Source organism: Oryza brachyantha, chromosome 6 (assembly GCF_000231095.2).
Source record: "Oryza brachyantha chromosome 6, ObraRS2, whole genome shotgun sequence".
NCBI lineage: Eukaryota > Viridiplantae > Streptophyta > Magnoliopsida > Poales > Poaceae > Oryza > Oryza brachyantha.
The window spans coordinates 12,955,749-12,972,647 of record NC_023168.2 but is presented as its reverse complement, the minus strand read 5'-3'; the positions used below and the strand labels follow the sequence as shown (position 1 = coordinate 12,972,647).

The window sequence follows — 16,899 nt, the reverse complement described above, 5'->3', positions numbered from 1 at the left end:
GGAAGTCACCCGACCCCCGTCCCCTCGACATGATCACGAGGGGGCACGTGGCGTGAGAAGCGTTAGCATAGGTGCACTCGACGCCCTGTCACCACATTTAATGGCGCTCTGCCCCCCGCAGGCCGCCTCATTGAAATGACGGAGGGAGACACCCCGCAGGCCGCCTCATTGAAATGACGGAGGCAGACAGGAACGGGTCAAAGTTCTGCATGCATGCGCCTACCCCTAGCAGGAGGCATGGCCCGTGTTAGCACCGTCTAATCGATCAATGATGAGAGGCATTTCCCCTCTCTCAAGACTGAACCGGTGCTCTATCTTCGTCGGGTCATTCTCTCTCGCTGCTACCCAGTGGGGCCAAGTAATCGGAGTCTTTGGCATTTAACGAAGAATGATGTGGGTCTTTCCGCCCATGTCACAATGGGATGTGGCCCATGCCGTGGTGAGGCGTATGCCGTTCTGTACGTCGGTAGATTTGACGGGCATTATTTAACCATAAAAGAATATTTTCTTTTCCTTAGAGGATGGATCCTGGCACATGTGGGAGCCTCTTGACGTATAAAATGAGGCCCTTGCTTGAAAAGGAGATCTTCTTTGGTAGACAACCAATAGGCGCTCACTAAGCTTCGATGCTAGCCAAGCCGCTTGTATTTCCTTACGCCCCAAACAACCACACATAGGAGTAGGGTATATTATGATTCTTAGTGGCCCGAACTTGTATAACTCGAGCATGTCCGCATCGCTCTTGAGGGGCCCGACCCCCTCCATCTCTCTCATTCCTCCCTCAATCCTCATGCTCTCAAGGAGTTTACCCTCTGACGATATATTTATTTAATCATAAAGTTTCTACAAATATGCAATATGTACCTTCATGATTAAGGTTCAATCACAAATTTTAATCACGTTCTTAGAACATCACTAATGATACCAACAATGAAGACACCATACATAACTATACTAATTATAAGATCAATCAAGGCTATAGATCATTATTGTTGGACGTCCATATAGTCAAATCAGTAATAATAATATCAGAGATAAATCTTTGGTAATAGGAATGAGTATCTAGTGTTTGAAAATATTTTTTATCACCATGTTTTTATGTAAAATAAGTAAATTTCTTGATCTATCAAATTATGTTTCCCCATAGAATATTTTTTAAATCATTGAAAGATGTGCATCTCTTGATAATAACAAATGAAAGATATGTGCATTTCCTGGCAAAAACAAATTGGAAACACAACTAATAAAAAATAGCATTAGTAATTTTACTTTATTTAAAACTATCATATTTTAAACTACAAAAAACTCGTGTTATACATATTTGCTAGGTATTATATGATCACTTAATATTTGATTTAAATATCCTTTTCCGTAATATAAGAAGACTTGATGAAGTTTGCTTTTAAACTCATAATAAATGTATGATTTTGAATTACGTGTTATTTGAAAGTTGCAGCGTTGTTTTGTCCTTTGATATACACAAACATCAACAAAATTTTATGTATTATAAAAAGATGTAAAGTTGTATGTGATGTAACTCATGTTTGTATAAACTGGTTTTCATCAAAATTAGTTTTATAGAGTTTTAGTTTTATGTTAATATTAGATAATATGAATAAATATTTAATTAAAATTATCCCTACAATGTGTGAACTTGATATGTAGTGATTATAAAATTAGTGTATCAATTTATAGTTGCAATGTTTCTGAAATTAGCATATATACTTGGCCTTGCAAGTTCTGCAACTAGCACCCAAACTTGAAAACTTATAATTTATTACAATATGGTCCAACATATAATTAATTATGCAAAGCTATGATAATCACTATTAACATGTGGCTTGCTGCTAGTTGTTAGAGTTTGTTCAAATAATTAGAGTAACAAATGATTGATAGACAAACAAGTTTGAATGTTTATTTTATGAGAAAATCTAAAAAATGTCATTGGCAAATACTTAAGTCTAAGAAATACCATCGACGAGTGTGAGTTTTATAAAATGCCATCATACAAACGAATGGGTCTAAGAAATGTCATCGCCATTAGGGTTCTGTCAACTTTTTTGTTAAGTGTTATAGAGTGAACAATGTATTTAACGGCAAAAAATGGATAGAAACCTAACGGCAATGACATTTCTCAGACAAATTCGTTTGTACGATGACATTCTTAGAACTCACATTCGTCAATGCATTTCTTAGACTTAGATGTATGTCAATAACATTTTTTAGATTTTCTTTTATTTTATATGTGATTGTATTTAAAATTGTTTATAATATCTTATTTATATTTTTAAATTGAGCCATAGCGTTAACACGATTATATTACTAGTATGTGTGATGTATAAATATACAATCTTAAAACTTTTGCTAATCACCAAATGGTCGTTTAAATGTTATTAGTGATCAAATTTAAAACAGTAATAGTCAATGGTGATGAGTAAATGAAGACGCAAGGAGTACATACTAATATAAATTTAAAATACTAGTCTCTCTTATATTTTCTTAGACTCCAACAAAAATATCCCCCACTTGTCAAACTCCAACACAAATGCTCGCTTATTTCTCAAACTCCAATGAAAATATCACTCATTTTTCTAACTCTATTGTATTGATCGCTCTATAAATAGAAGTCTTTGTAGGATAAACAAAAAAAAGATAAAGATAGTCTTCTGGGATGGAGAGAGTACCATGTTGCTACTTCCTTATCTAGCTAGATAAACCAATGGAAGAGCGGAGCAATGGCCATAATGTGCCTCTCGATGACAACCACTGCTATTGCTATAGGGCCACGATGAGTCCCTGGATCTATTTTTCTATTCCATTTTGGAGCTATTTGAAGCATTCCCACTCTTTGTTTTATGGATTCAAAGCCTTCTAGTGCTTGCAAGGAGGAGTCAATTTATTATATCACTGCAAATTTCTTAGGATTACATTCAAGTGGCTACAATTTATGACTTGTTGACACCATTGCTGCCAATTTTTTTACAACAATGTATATGACATACATTTCTCATGATTACATCCATTCTTTGCATCCACACAATCAATACATTGAAATCTTTTACTTTACATGTATCACTACCACAAGTAAAAGAAAAGCACAATAATCTTAGGTAAATGTCAGCTCTGTATAGCGGACGACATTCTTGCGCACATTTTCTGTCGGACAACTTGTAGATGGCAATGATAGGAGGAGGGGGCTTCAACATCACTGTCAGAAAGGGCGAGCATCACTAGTGGAAAGGACGAGTGAGGCTGCAACAACTAAGTCTATGCAAGTTGGACTTGGCCCGACCATGCACCCGCCTAGGCCCCGACCTAGATATTGAAGTCTGAATTTATAAATTGCTCGAAAAAACCTAAGAAAGCCTAGCCCAACCCGAGAAAGCCTAGCCCAACCCGAGAAAGCCTAGAGGTTGTGCCAGGTCCCGACTTTGTTTTTCTCCTGACTATCATGCTTGGGCTTTGTGTTTTTTGGCTGATATTTTTTTAGGTTTGGCACAACCTGGTGCTTGAACATGCGTAGCAACAATTGAGCTGGTTGGAGTAGGTGGTTCATCGCCGTGACATGATGGTATGGCTAGCCGCTGGAGTTCGTCGACCATCATTGTTAGTGGGGCTAGACTGGTAGCATGGTTGAAGATGAGTGAGGGCCAGTGAATGGTAACAATACTGAAAAACGGTGGTTGGATAGGTACTACAAGACTTTGATAAAGAGAGGCAGTGATAGTGTCATTGTCCATGGAGCTAAAACGAAGAGAGTCTAGTGACTCGGACAACTCAATTGAGTCTAGCATTGAAGTAATGTGATATAGGGGTATTTGAGTAATTTTTGTGCCTAGAATTAGAAATTGAAAAGGAAAATGAATGAAGACTAGTAAATTTAAAACATCGAAGTAACAACAAGGTAGAGGTTATTCTATCTAAGCCCATGGTATGAATTTCAAATTGGTGGAACCCATCGAAACAAGTGTCAAATAGTAAACAAAATACAACTGAGTCGAGCTCAAGTGAGGTTGTGATGTGAATGGGGGTGGCCCGATCTTTTGGTGAGTTGTGATAACTACGATTTAAGAAAAACATTGACGATCCGACTACAACCGTACAAGACGTTATGTTGCGCCTTAGCAATCGATACACATCTTCTTGAGTTGTTGATCTTGCCAGTGCAAGTCAACCTTATTACTGCAAGCAAATCGAATAAACAAGCAAGAAAAAGACAAAAGAAATCTAATATTGCAAATAAGAATTAAATACAAATGATAAGTTGGGGTTACGAAGAACAAGCAGACGGGTGGTCCCGACACGCGCGCTGCAAGCAAGTAGCAATGGCTAAACTTTAATCTAACAAAACCCGCGAAACCCTGAAGGGGTACCTAGCTATTTATAGCGGTGGGAGATGACCAAGGGTGCCCTAAGATCGTGCTCCACCAGATTAGGGCGCACTCCACTTGGACCCCCTCTTGGGCCAGGGTCCCAAACAAAGTTACAAGCCCAAAGGCCCATGATAGGTGACGCAACACCTTGTTTGTTCATTTGTGGATGACTGGGATGGAATTTGGTGATGAGGCTAGACCCGTTGGAAAGAGAACTTCATGATCTTTTCATCAAGTACTCATGGAGCCAAAACAGAGCTCGTATGCAAATTTAGCGGTCGTTTGAAGTCAACAATATAGCGGGTGGCCGAATTGGATTCCAGTACTTGAGCATATTGATCTTGATGTGAGCAATGGTTGTATCAATGGTAGGCTTGGTCACATCATCCTCCCCTTCTTCACGGAAAACCGTCCTCAGTTTTTCCATATGGTGCTCTTTGCATAGTACATTTAAAACTACATGTTTCTTTAAATCAAAACAAGATAAACTCGAGATAATATGATTAGCAATAACATGTATCTTTAGCTTGCATATTTTATCCACATCGACAGGAGGTTCTAAATTTGAATAGATATAAACTCTATGCACAAAATATATGCCTTTATCATTATATTTGTCAAATATATGAAAAATAACACTAGTTGGACATGACAAATCAGACTTATCAAATAATTTCTCCTTCAAATTACCGAGCTCGCAAAAATCATCAAACTGAACATAGCCCACTATATTTATACAAGATAGCAATTCACGTTCATCTATTTCATTAGCAATGTGAATAACATGTATAAAATCAGCACAATAAGAATTATCATTAGGAATAGCATGCTCATTCACTAGTTGTGTCATTGATATAAGTGAAGCATCATCACACCACTCTTCTTTATCACAAGGAACAACAATCAACTTGTGACACAGGAATCTCAACAATTGGTCCCATTAATGGTTGCTCTGCTATAGCATGAAAAGTGGATAAATTCAGTTCATTAACAACATATTCACCTTGATTAGTTTCAGCACCATTAAAATTACCTTTGATGGTCCCTTGAGATGATGGAGGCGTATTGATTTGGAGTGTGAACGGTGGGATTGACAGCTCATTCATGTCTCTCTCATCTTTTTCGTCGTTATGCACTTCCTACAAATAGTTAGTACAGGAGGCAAAAACATAGCATGTTTCTTTCTCATGTCCTCCTCTATTTTACTTTTAGCATTGCAAGCAAGTTGTAACAAATGAGAAAGAGATCTATATCTTTGACAAACAAGCATGTCTTGAATTTCTTTGTTAAGCCCACGTAAAAACCTCAATTTTGTAGCTTCTTCGCACTTGTCTAAACCACAACGTAATAAACAAGCATGCATATCGTTATATTATGAAGTAACACTTTTAGTGTCTTGTTTTAAACATTGTAGTTTGTTGAATAGAATGTCAGCATAATACATGGGAACATAAACATCTCTCAAATATCGTTTCAGATCTTTACAAGATTGAGGTGTTTTATTATGCATACAAAGATGTTTCCAACCAGAAAAAGCATTTGTAATAATAACACTAGAGGCACACATAACCATATGTTTCTTAGACAATTCATGCTTCTTAAATTCTCTATCAACCGCGAGCTCCCAATCAATGTAAGCACGAGGATCATAATTTCCTTCAAAACAAGGTAGTGCCGATTTGATCTTACCTAGAACAACGTCATTTACCTCATATTGTCCATGTTGATCATTCCTCATCACTCGACAAAGATGTTCATGTTGAGCACAGCTATCCCAAATTTTCTTGCGTATCCATGCCATTGTTAGTAGAAAAGAGAAAAACATGCATTTGATTGTATTGGAAGCAGACAGGAGAAAAGCACAAGAAGAATAACCTTCCAATAATAAAGATCACCTAATATGAGGGACCTTTAAACATGATGATCCGACTTGTTAAATTCTTCGGTACATAATCGGATAAAACCCAAAAAAACATATATATATATGTATGTATATATAGAGAGATGAAGCATCTATCCTACTACTAGGTGTAGCTACTCCCTTCACGTCTAAGGTGCAGAAACACCTCTATACATATTTCTTCTCTCTTTCAATAGAAAGTACAAAGTCTATACATATAACTGTATCATTCACATGAGATTTAATAGTGTCTATACTTTCTGTTGGGTGGAAGCAGAAACAGTCATGAAAATATTTTTCATCATGGACGTGTAGGGAATAGCTACACCTGATAGTAGGATCTAATTTTTTATATATATATATATATATATATATATATAGTAGTTGGTGAGTAAGAAAATAGACTCTAAAGAATGCTCATGAATTATATGTAGTTGGATCACCCTAACTCCCTGGCCACCAAAACCACAAAGTCCACTCTACACATTGAGGCCATATGTTTACATAGTGTCAAACCTACACTTTCACCCTTATTTCATATAAAATGTTAACATATAGGTAATATGGTTAAGGTGCAGATATATAAGCTAATCTAAGCCTATATAAACTCTCCATTTGGCACTACTACCACCTAACAAATATTTGGGCCTAATGAATCTCAACTAGAACATACACATGGTTGTCAAATGTCGATGACATGGTTCATAACATGGCCGTTGACGGGTAGGCTTATAAGATGGTTGTGTTATTTGACTATATCAGGCACAAATTGACATGGTTAAAAAAAATCAAATTTAGAAATAAGTTTTTGGACAATTTATTTTTAAAGTTAAAAACTTAAAAATTTGTTTCAAAAATAGAACTAAAAATTAGGTGTGGCACATTAGCATACATGACAAAAGCCGTTTGGACTGTCCTAAAGGGCATGTTTGGTTGCTCGTATTCCTCTAGCCTGGCTCATCTATTATATCCAGGCTGAATTTAGCCATTCTCTGTAGATACAGATACAACTGTTTGGTTGTGCGTATTGCTTAAGCTCAGATATGATAGATGTTGTTTGGTTGCCTATAGCAAACGGTTGCACGGAGGAGATGTTGTTTGGTTGGGCTAGACACATTTCTGAGAACTACCCATACAAAATCAATAGAAAATATGTATTGAATAAAAGTCACAAAAACATATTTTTAGTAAATTCTAAAGTAATCAATTAGGTACATATAAATTATTCCCCTTACAAATCCAGTCAGATGACATATAAATTATTCCCCTTGTGCGATGGAGAAGGCTGACTGGCGGAGGAGGGCGCGGGGGAGGACGTCGCGGATGAGGACAACACGGGGGAGGTCGCCGCGGTGGAGGTCGCGGGGGAGGTTGGCGCGGGGGACGACGCTCTAACGGAGGTCACGGGGGAGGTCTACGAGGGAAGGCTGGCGCAGCAAAGACCAACGTAGGGGAGGACGGTGCGGGAGAGGAGGCCCCAAGCCCTAGCTCCTTGGTTTAGGCACTCAAGTGAGAGGGAGGGAAGAGAGTAATGATTCTGAGGGGTGCACGCACCTGCACAAGTGGTTGCGTGCTTGCACGGGTGGGTGCAGCGAGAGCGTATGAGAAGGGCCAGACCAACGAGAGAATGTCGATTTTACCATTTATACTCGGCCTGGTTACGAGACATTTTTTGCATCTACTGGGCCTGACTCTCACTCCCATCCGATAAACCAAACAACCATCTCAGGTGCGAGCCAAGCCTGATACAAGTAACCAAATAGGCCATAGTCGGCGCTACGAGCGCAACACACAAGACGGCCCCAACCCACGGTTGCCCAAGGCCAGATCACGGGATATTTAACTATTTGCTACTTTAACATTTTGCAACTCTCCAAATATTACTTTTAGATTTGGCTTTACAAATATGCCACCGGTGAGAGGATCTATACTAATATTTTGCCACTTTCATATCCATGGAGTGACAACTCAGCTGCCAAGGTGGACACACCACACAAAATTACCAAATTACCCCTCTATGAAACAAAAATAAAATCAGTTTCCCTCCCATTCTCATCCAGCCTAGTTCCCGATATGTAAAAAATAGTTGTTGATGAGTGTGTTGAACTATTACCGAAACATTACTAGAACATGTGGTCTACTATGAACTTTTACTGTTGTATATGTTATATGTAGCACCGTAAAAATCTCCTAATGATTATATGTTTTTTTTTATCATATTTACTATGCCTCGAATTTTGATCTATTATTTGTTTATCATTTTTGGTAATCCCATTTATTTTGCCTTTGAACAATTAAATCTGGCAAGTGTTTTAAAAATGTTGTAGAATACAGCTATAATGATATAGATTCATCACAAAATTAAAGGGGCAAAATGGTAATTATATGTGGTCGGTACATGTTGGTAGACTGATATGACTTTCCACATGTGTGAAAAAATAGTGCATATCCTCTCACCAGCAGCATATTTATAAAGCTCAATATAAAAAGTGAGCGGCAAATAGATAAATAACCCCCGGATCACGGGCACAGGACAGGAAGGCGCCTAGATCTCGATCGTAAACCGGGTGAAGAAGCCCAAACGCACGCCCCGCTGCCGCTGCCGTTGCCACCCTCCCTCCCCACCGCCGCCGACATGGCGAAGCGCGGCGCCGCCGGCGAGCCCATCCCGCTATCGCGGTTCGGCGCGCTGGTGGCGCAGCTGGAGTCCGTGGTGGCGTCCGCCAGGCAGAAGCTCCCCGACGCGCTCCTCTGCTTCGACCTCCTCTCCGAGCTCTCCTCTGCCCTCGACGAGTCCCCCAAGGTCATATATACCTCTCCCTCGGCTCCCCCTTGTCTCTACCCCCCTAGCGCTGCGCGGCCCGGATCTCACGTCCATGATCTCTGCTGGAGCCACCGGCGCGTCGCGGTTGTCGTTCTTAGCTGCCCCGGTTTCCCTTGATGGATCTCTTGCGTGTGACCAATCGCTGTTGCGTCGTAGTATTCCAGGCTTGTGCTGTCGAATAGCTATAAGGTGCCAATTGAAGTATTGAACAGACAACTTTGTGTGACCATGTTTGGGTTTATCTGCAGTGGAGAGGGCATAATAAGTCAAGAAAGAAATGCTTTATGATTGTTGCTCATGTTCTAAATGAACCAGAACAAAGGAACATCTCTTAGATTTATTCAGAATTTAGTGGAACACTAAATTAGAGCAATTTTTTTGTAGTGCATGAGTAAACATTTAGGGCCATTATTACTGATTATGTTTACCTGATAATCGGAAGACTGCATTAGTACTTCTGATGTGGAAATTTGTATTTTTTGGTCCTGGTGATATTCAGGAGACTATACAGCTTTGGCAAAGAAAATGTGAGGATGCTCTTCAATCATTGCTTGTCCTTGGGGCTCGTCGCCCTGTTCGGCGATTGGCATCATCAGCAATGGGGAGGATAATTGAGAGAGGTGATGCAATATCGGTATACTCAAGAGCGAGCACACTTCAAGGGTTGTTAGTAGATGGAAAAAGAATGGATCCCATGGCATGTGCAGGTAAACAATCTATTTTCTAGGCTTTTTGTTAACTTCTTTAAATTGTACTGGAAACTAGAATCTATGTTATATAAATTTACTCAGTTATCAGCAATGTTAATGTGAATAACATGGTGAAATTGAAGGAGCCGCAATAATCCACACATAAAAACATGTAACAAGTCCTTTAAATTATTCCATTGGTCAGCAGAAAAAGATAATGGCTACTAAATTATTCCATTCGTATTTTAATAGATGACGGTGTGGACTTTTTGTCACACGTTTGACTATTCGTCTTATTCGATTGTTTTTGTAATTTTATCATCTTTTTTGTTTTCATTGGATTATTACTAAATATATTTTAACTAAAGCTTATATTTTCACATATTTGCATATTTTTTTAAATAAGTCGAATGGTCAAACATGTGATAAAAAGTTAACGACATCATCTAGTAAAACCTCTGAGGGAGTATGTACTAGAGGTCTTGTAGCTTATGAGCAAAGGTTCTAAAAATGTTGGGAGACCCTTATTTATTTGATCACCCACATTGTAGTGATTATGGGGGTGGTGATTATGTGGCATAGCCACCCCAAATTTGTCATATCCATTGTTGTACAGTAATAACATATATGTTTGTCTGTTCCTTGTATTCATGATACTTTTGTATGGCCCAACTGATCCATGATTACACACTGCTTAATGACAAGAGACACAGCCGCATCCTTATTAGATAGGTTAACTTGACCCAAAACATATGTCTGTTTTGTGGAAATATATGATAAACACAATCTTGTTCTAAAGGAAACTAAACCATGACAGTAACCTTGAGTCTGCGCTAACAGCCACACCTAGACATCGGTCCCATAACCCATAACATTGCAATGTACTCCTACAATGCACTTATCTGTGGTTGCTGAACCACCACTTGTTGACTTGAGGGCATTGTGGTCAGTGGTCACTATTTGCATATGGACCATTGTTTATCAGCTGCCAAGATGCCATTGCTGGGAGTCGTTATTATCTTAGCTCAGTTTTCCTGTTGAAGTCACCATGTTTGCTGTTGAAGCCATCATCACCCCCCTGTCACCTGTTGGTACTGTTACCATTGTGATTATTCTCTCTTGCTAAATTAGTGAAAACAAATCGGATTCAGACGGATAGTGGTTGTATCATATCCTAAACCATATTTTTTTAAGCGAATTTGTAGCGGGTGCGGATACCAGGGCAGATTGTTTCGAATGACGAATGCTGTGCGGAGTTGGTGCAGACTCAGCTTGGAAACGGATTGAAATCATCGGATGTGATGTGTATATGTAATCGATACAATATTAAGTCATCAATACAGCGGGCAACAGTGCAATAACTACACTACAAGCACTTAATAACAATATCACTTAGTCACAAGTATGCAACTACTAATAAGTTACAAATATGACGTAAAAACATATAGCAAAGCCAAAAATCAAGGATTTGCAGTTCTAAAGCTTGTTGGTGTGTGCCAGAGTAGAGAGATAATAAGGGAGAGTTGCTGAGTTTGATTAGGATGGTTGGGCTATTATATTGGATGCCTAGTTGGTTGGATGGGCTAACTGATATCAAATGGGCCAAATAGAGTTGCTACATGGCTTTTAAAAAATATGGATTATCTGCCAAACAATGTTCACCTAGTTGGTAGTCGATTGGTAACCCGCCAACTAGTGACTAGGTGAACTAGACGGTGGTTTGGATATGTCAGAGAAAAAAATTCCACGACCAGTTGATAAGTATCTATTTCCCCCGATTCATATTATATGATGTTTTAACTTTTTCTAGATTCATCTATGGATCAAAGAACATGTGTTATATATGTGACTAGATTAATTAGCATCCGTATGAATTTAGAGATGGCTAGAACATCTTATAATGTGAAACGGAGGTAATACCTATTTTTAACATGTGTTGTAGCAAGTTTTCAGATTATTGAATAAATGAGTATTGTGTATTGATTGTTGAAAGGATCAAAGAACAATGAAAGCCGAGATTCGATATGCTATGCATTCCTTGTTTTGAAGGCATTGCAGATCCACTCCATTGTTCAATTGAAAAAGCTCAACATTTGAAAACTGGGGTTCTAACCCACACATTTGGATGGGCCAAAATTTCAGCCTATGCCTTATTCCAATTTCCTAGTCAGCCCATTTAACTGACCAGTCATTGACTAATACCGACCAACTAGGAATGACTTGACTGAATTTAGCCAACTTTGACTGACTAATCGGTCAAACTGACTAATTCATCGATTACCCCCTTATCGAGTCAGTGAGCTACCGATTACCGATTAGTCACCAACTAGTCAGTCTAGTCAACTGACTAGGCGAACACTGCTTCAAAACGTCAACTGACTAGTCAGTTTTGAAGGCGAACACTGCTTCAAAATATTGCGGATGCCACATCCACATCCGAATGCATATCCGCTGGATATCTACAAACCCTTACCATATGCACAATGTTATCTTATTTGTTGATCTACTGTTCCACTACACAATTTTTTCCTGTCAGGTGCAGCGCAATGTCTGGGAGAAATATACCGCTTGTTTGGACGCAAGATTACTGCAGGCTTATTCGAGACATCAAACATTGTAGCAAAACTCATGAAGTACCATGAGGTTGTGTGCTTCTTTGCACTTTCTTACTGTCTTTCCATCCTCATTTTGGTGGCTTGACATTCTTCTATAGAAAACTGTTTTAAAATGTTCTTCCATATCCATGAGATCTTCTGTGTATTTCTCTTGCAGAGTTGCAGTGCATCAGCTCTGTTAAGATGCATGGATCTTTTTTGTCTTCTCTGATTCTCTCTGTAAACATTGATTTCAACAACATGTTGGAACTTACCACAAATTTAAATGTTTTTGTTTTTGGAAATTTTTCTTTCATTCTTGTATCTTACAGGATCCATCCTGCTCCTAAAACTGTTGCTACTGATCTCAGCCATTTTCATTTTGTTGGTCATGCCTAACTTTCTACCAGTAAAAGGAATTTGACAGTCTCTTAAATGAAACATCAGGACTTTGTGAGACAAGATGCACTTCTCTTGCTTGAGAATGCATTGGAAGGTTCTGGTGGTGGTGGTAGTGGTGCAGCTTATTTGGAGGCTTTCCGAATCATCATGCGAGGTGTAAATGATAAATCATTCATTGTCAGAGTAGCGGCTGCCCGATGCATGAAGGCCATTGCTAATATTGGTGGGCCTGGGTTGGGGATGGCTGAATTTGATACTTCTATGTCTTGTTGCGTTAAGGTATTCGCTTACCTTGCCTCATGCTTAAATGCATGCTGAAAACTAGTTGCTGTTATGATTTTTAAGCTCATACTGTTTGTTGATTATTGACATGATATAGGGCTTGGAAGATCACGTGTCATCAGTTAGAGATGCATTTGCTGAAGCGCTTGGTTCCTTGCTTGCTCTTGCAGTTAACCCCGATGCTCAGGTGTGTGAAATTTACATTTTCTCTAATTGTTTCCATACCAGTTTGTTTATATATGATTGTATTGATAGGTAAAAAAGGGAGTGAAAAAACAAAATGCTTCTGGAAAGAAATTTGATGATAGTCTACAGAAGCATTTGATTTTACCATTTGTCAGAGGTAAAGAGAATCCTGTCCTTTTGCCTTTTGGATTTCATGATTAAAAGCACCTAAATACATGAATGGATACATTATTGTAGCCAAACTTAAATACTATAAATTTTTTTGGTCCAATCTCTTAGAAAGGAAACTAACATGAAAGCATTTTGAAAGACAGAAAAATAAACATGACAGTTAAACTATCTGCTCCCTGAAATGTTAGATCCTCTATAAACCATTCTTACTGAACCTGTTACTGAACTTTGTCATTCTCATCTATCATATAGGGAACTAACATTGATTCTTTAAGATATGTTCTTGCCACATAATGAGCGGAAACTATCATTCAATACAGGAGTCTGTAGCATTACTCTCTATATTTTCTGAAATACTTAGATATTTTGTGCTATTATAACCTATGATGCACTTTATAAAAGAATGCAATTCAAGCATGCACACTATTTTGTGTATCAACCAATTAATTTGGGTGTACGAATTATATGTATTTGGGTGTACGAATTATATGTCGCTGATTATGTACATCGAGTGTAATGTCCCTTGTTTTCTGAATGCAGCAAATGGAGCCAATGCAAAGAAACTGCGGATTGGTTTGGCTTTATCGTGGGTGTTCTTTTTGCAGGTAATTTTTTTGTTTATAAAAAAAAAACAAGTCTTTCCTAGGAAGCATATGCAAGATATGAAAAAGAATGAGAAGGAAGCTCGGAAAAAGAAGAAGAAAACAATGGGAACAGAATAAGATAGCAAAGTTTGTGCTAGAAGAGTAGTACATCTGTGGGACACTTATTACTATTATGCAGTAGTTGCAACTAAAAGTCACTAACAAAAATATCTTAGTGAGAATAAAATAGGCACAATGGACAATTGTAGTAAGACGTGTGAAAGTGTGAAATGGAAGTGAAGTGGGCGTAATACAGAAGCTGCGTTCTGGATTATCTTATGCATGCAGTGTATTTTATCAAGCAGTGAAAAGTAAGGATTTTTACCCTTTAGATACATCCCACTCAAAAAATTGGCGCACAGTAAATTCACCTGAAGGATTTGTGTGGCTTTATGCCACTGGATTCTGTATGGAATATACATGCTTTATGTGTATGATGATTCATTGCCCTTATAGGCTGGAATAGAATCTTGCTCTAATATGGCATCATTATTATAGCAAATGGCTCTTCCCTACCAAAATCCTAACCCTATTCACCCGCCAAACTTCCATTCCCCTGGGTCAAAGCCTCTGGTCAAGCCCTTTCAGTCAAACCGAGGGTGTGCTGGTTGGAGGTTCTGAACTAGAACACCGGAACTTTCGGTCAGCATAGAGTTGCTCCAAAGAGAGCTAAATCTCTACAGCCCTTCCATAGGAAATAAGTTCAAAAAATAGAGAGAAGGCCCAGTAGGAGTAGCAAGTACCAATTGCTTAGAATAATCATAGGAAGATCAAGAAACGAATGGAAAGTCAAAGAGAGGAGACAAGCGGAATTTTTCCCCAAGTTCGGATCACCTAGATCCTACTCTCTGTTGAGGAGCTCCTGAGAGCTGGATCTTTATTAGCCCCTTGATTAACCAAACTTGGTTTTCACTCAAAGTTACCTCTTTTCCTTGCGGACGCGAGGTTCACCCTCACAAATTTTCCCAGGACAATCCATAGCTGAAGGATGCCCCAACCCCTTCGATTCCCTCAAGAAATCACTCAAGGAACTCAAGAACAAGGTGGGAGAGGTTCTAAGTGTTAGAACTATTCTTGTTGTATAGGATTCTTTAATGTTTAATAGCTAATTGGTTAGAGTGATCACGTCATGTGTTAGACATGTGTTAGCAGGAGCATGCATGTAGTAGCTGAAAACGTGATGTGTTCATGTTGAGTTTGTCAACAGTTAGTGGCTGCATGCATCGATCGATTAATTAGCTAGCTAGTTAGTCAGTGCCAGTGAATCCATGCACAAGTTGCATTAGTCTTCTGGCCAGTAGCTTAGTGCATGCGACTAGCTAGTGGCTGCTGGATTAAGTGCATCGTGCGCTGCGTGCGCGTATGACGCGGCCAAAGCTGTTAGCTTAGTGGTTTGCCCACTGGGTTATAAAAGGTTATGTAATGTACTAAGTTATGTGCTAAGTGAATAAGAGAAACAAAAGAAAAAAGAAAGATGTTCGTCATCGCAAACGTGTGAGTCCACTTTTGTTCGCTTCAGCTAGTTTGCCAAGAAGAGTGTGTGTGCTAGTGTCGTTGCGATCCTTGGCCAATTCCAACACTAAGGTCCTAAGGGAAGCTAGGAGGTAGAAAAATGAAAGTGGAAGAGCCAAAAAGCAACAGGAAGGGTGGAGGGGTTTTTAGACCCACACCCTACATCATCTAGCCGTTAGGCACAGCCTGATCACCAGAGGTTCCGACCCTAAGGCCCAGAACTTCTGGCCAACACTTAGCATCAGACAAACTCTGGTAGACCAGAAATTCCATTCCCGAAATTCCGGTCCTCTGGTTCACTGTTTGCAATCCCCCTTATACCATGACCTGTCGACTTTCCTAGGACTTAAATTCAAAAGGCAAAGAACAATTTAAAACAATCTTTGGTTCTTTCGCCATCTTTCGTCAATTCTTTCTTAGGGGTCATAATCCATCATACGTGTACTCCTAATTTCTGCGCTTATCTCATACACATCATTAGTCCCTTAACCACTTTGTCATTAATCAACCAAAACCCATTTAAGGGGTCTTGATGCACACTGAGGTTAAGTGAGAACTGTGGCATCTGTGCTATTAGCTGAGGACACTTGATAATATTTCTTCTGAAAGTTGTATGTTTGTGGCACGAGAATAAAGTTTTTCAGTTCTGTTTCTAAAGTTGTAGGGTAATTAAATTTACTCTATTTATTTTTAGCCCACATACAGTTTTGTATATGTGAAGTATGTTGGAATTGTACGCAGAATATCTAATAGTCCTACATTACATGTCCAAACAAGTGCTTTCTAGTGTCTTGCTCCAAATCACATGTTGGCATGAGCATTGCATAGATTTTCTCCTATTCTGATGATTTGTAGGTTGGCTTACCCACTTATCCATCTATATGAAACTCAATTAGGTTTGCATTTTACATTATTAGGTTCTCATTCTTTTGAGTTATAATGGTCCAGCATCTCAATTCGTTTAAAACTCTGAAAATAACATGAAATATTCAGTATCACCTTTTTATGATGTTTTTGCCTTTCAGTTAACAAGGGTTATGTGGTGCAGATGATTCATATGAAGTATGGGACCCCAGACAGTGAACTTCAAAACTATGCTGTACAAGCTACTGAAATTCTCCAAGGGAATGCTTCTCCAGATCCACATGCCTTGGTATTCCCGTTGTTGATTTTGGTCCCAAAATGATTTTTGTGGTTTCATGATATGCTCTACAATTTGTCTTACCTGCATAAAAACAATTCCCTCTTTTTGATTGAAAAACTGTAGGGAAAAAAAATCCCTTTCTGAGATAGAAAATTTAGATGAATTTTTGAACCATCTG

General features: G+C 38.8%; 1 protein-coding gene across 5 annotated transcripts in view; it reads left to right on the top strand.

Annotated features, from left to right (window-relative positions):
* The first annotated feature begins 8,823 nt into the window (after positions 1-8,823).
* The window catches only part of LOC102707499 (protein SWEETIE), a 34,993-nt gene continuing 26,917 nt past the window's right edge, over positions 8,824-16,899 (top strand). For all 5 annotated transcript variants that reach the window (XM_015838596.2, XM_006656060.3, XM_015838599.2 and 2 more), the window contains exons 1-8: positions 8,824-9,076; positions 9,597-9,804; positions 12,323-12,429; positions 12,828-13,061; positions 13,162-13,251; positions 13,320-13,407; positions 13,962-14,026; positions 16,626-16,730. In XM_015838596.2, the coding sequence (XP_015694082.1) occupies positions 8,909-9,076; positions 9,597-9,804; positions 12,323-12,429; positions 12,828-13,061; positions 13,162-13,251; positions 13,320-13,407; positions 13,962-14,026; positions 16,626-16,730 (1,065 nt within the window). In that variant the 5' untranslated portion in view covers positions 8,824-8,908. The remainder of the gene's footprint in view (positions 9,077-9,596; positions 9,805-12,322; positions 12,430-12,827; positions 13,062-13,161; positions 13,252-13,319; positions 13,408-13,961; positions 14,027-16,625; positions 16,731-16,899) is intronic.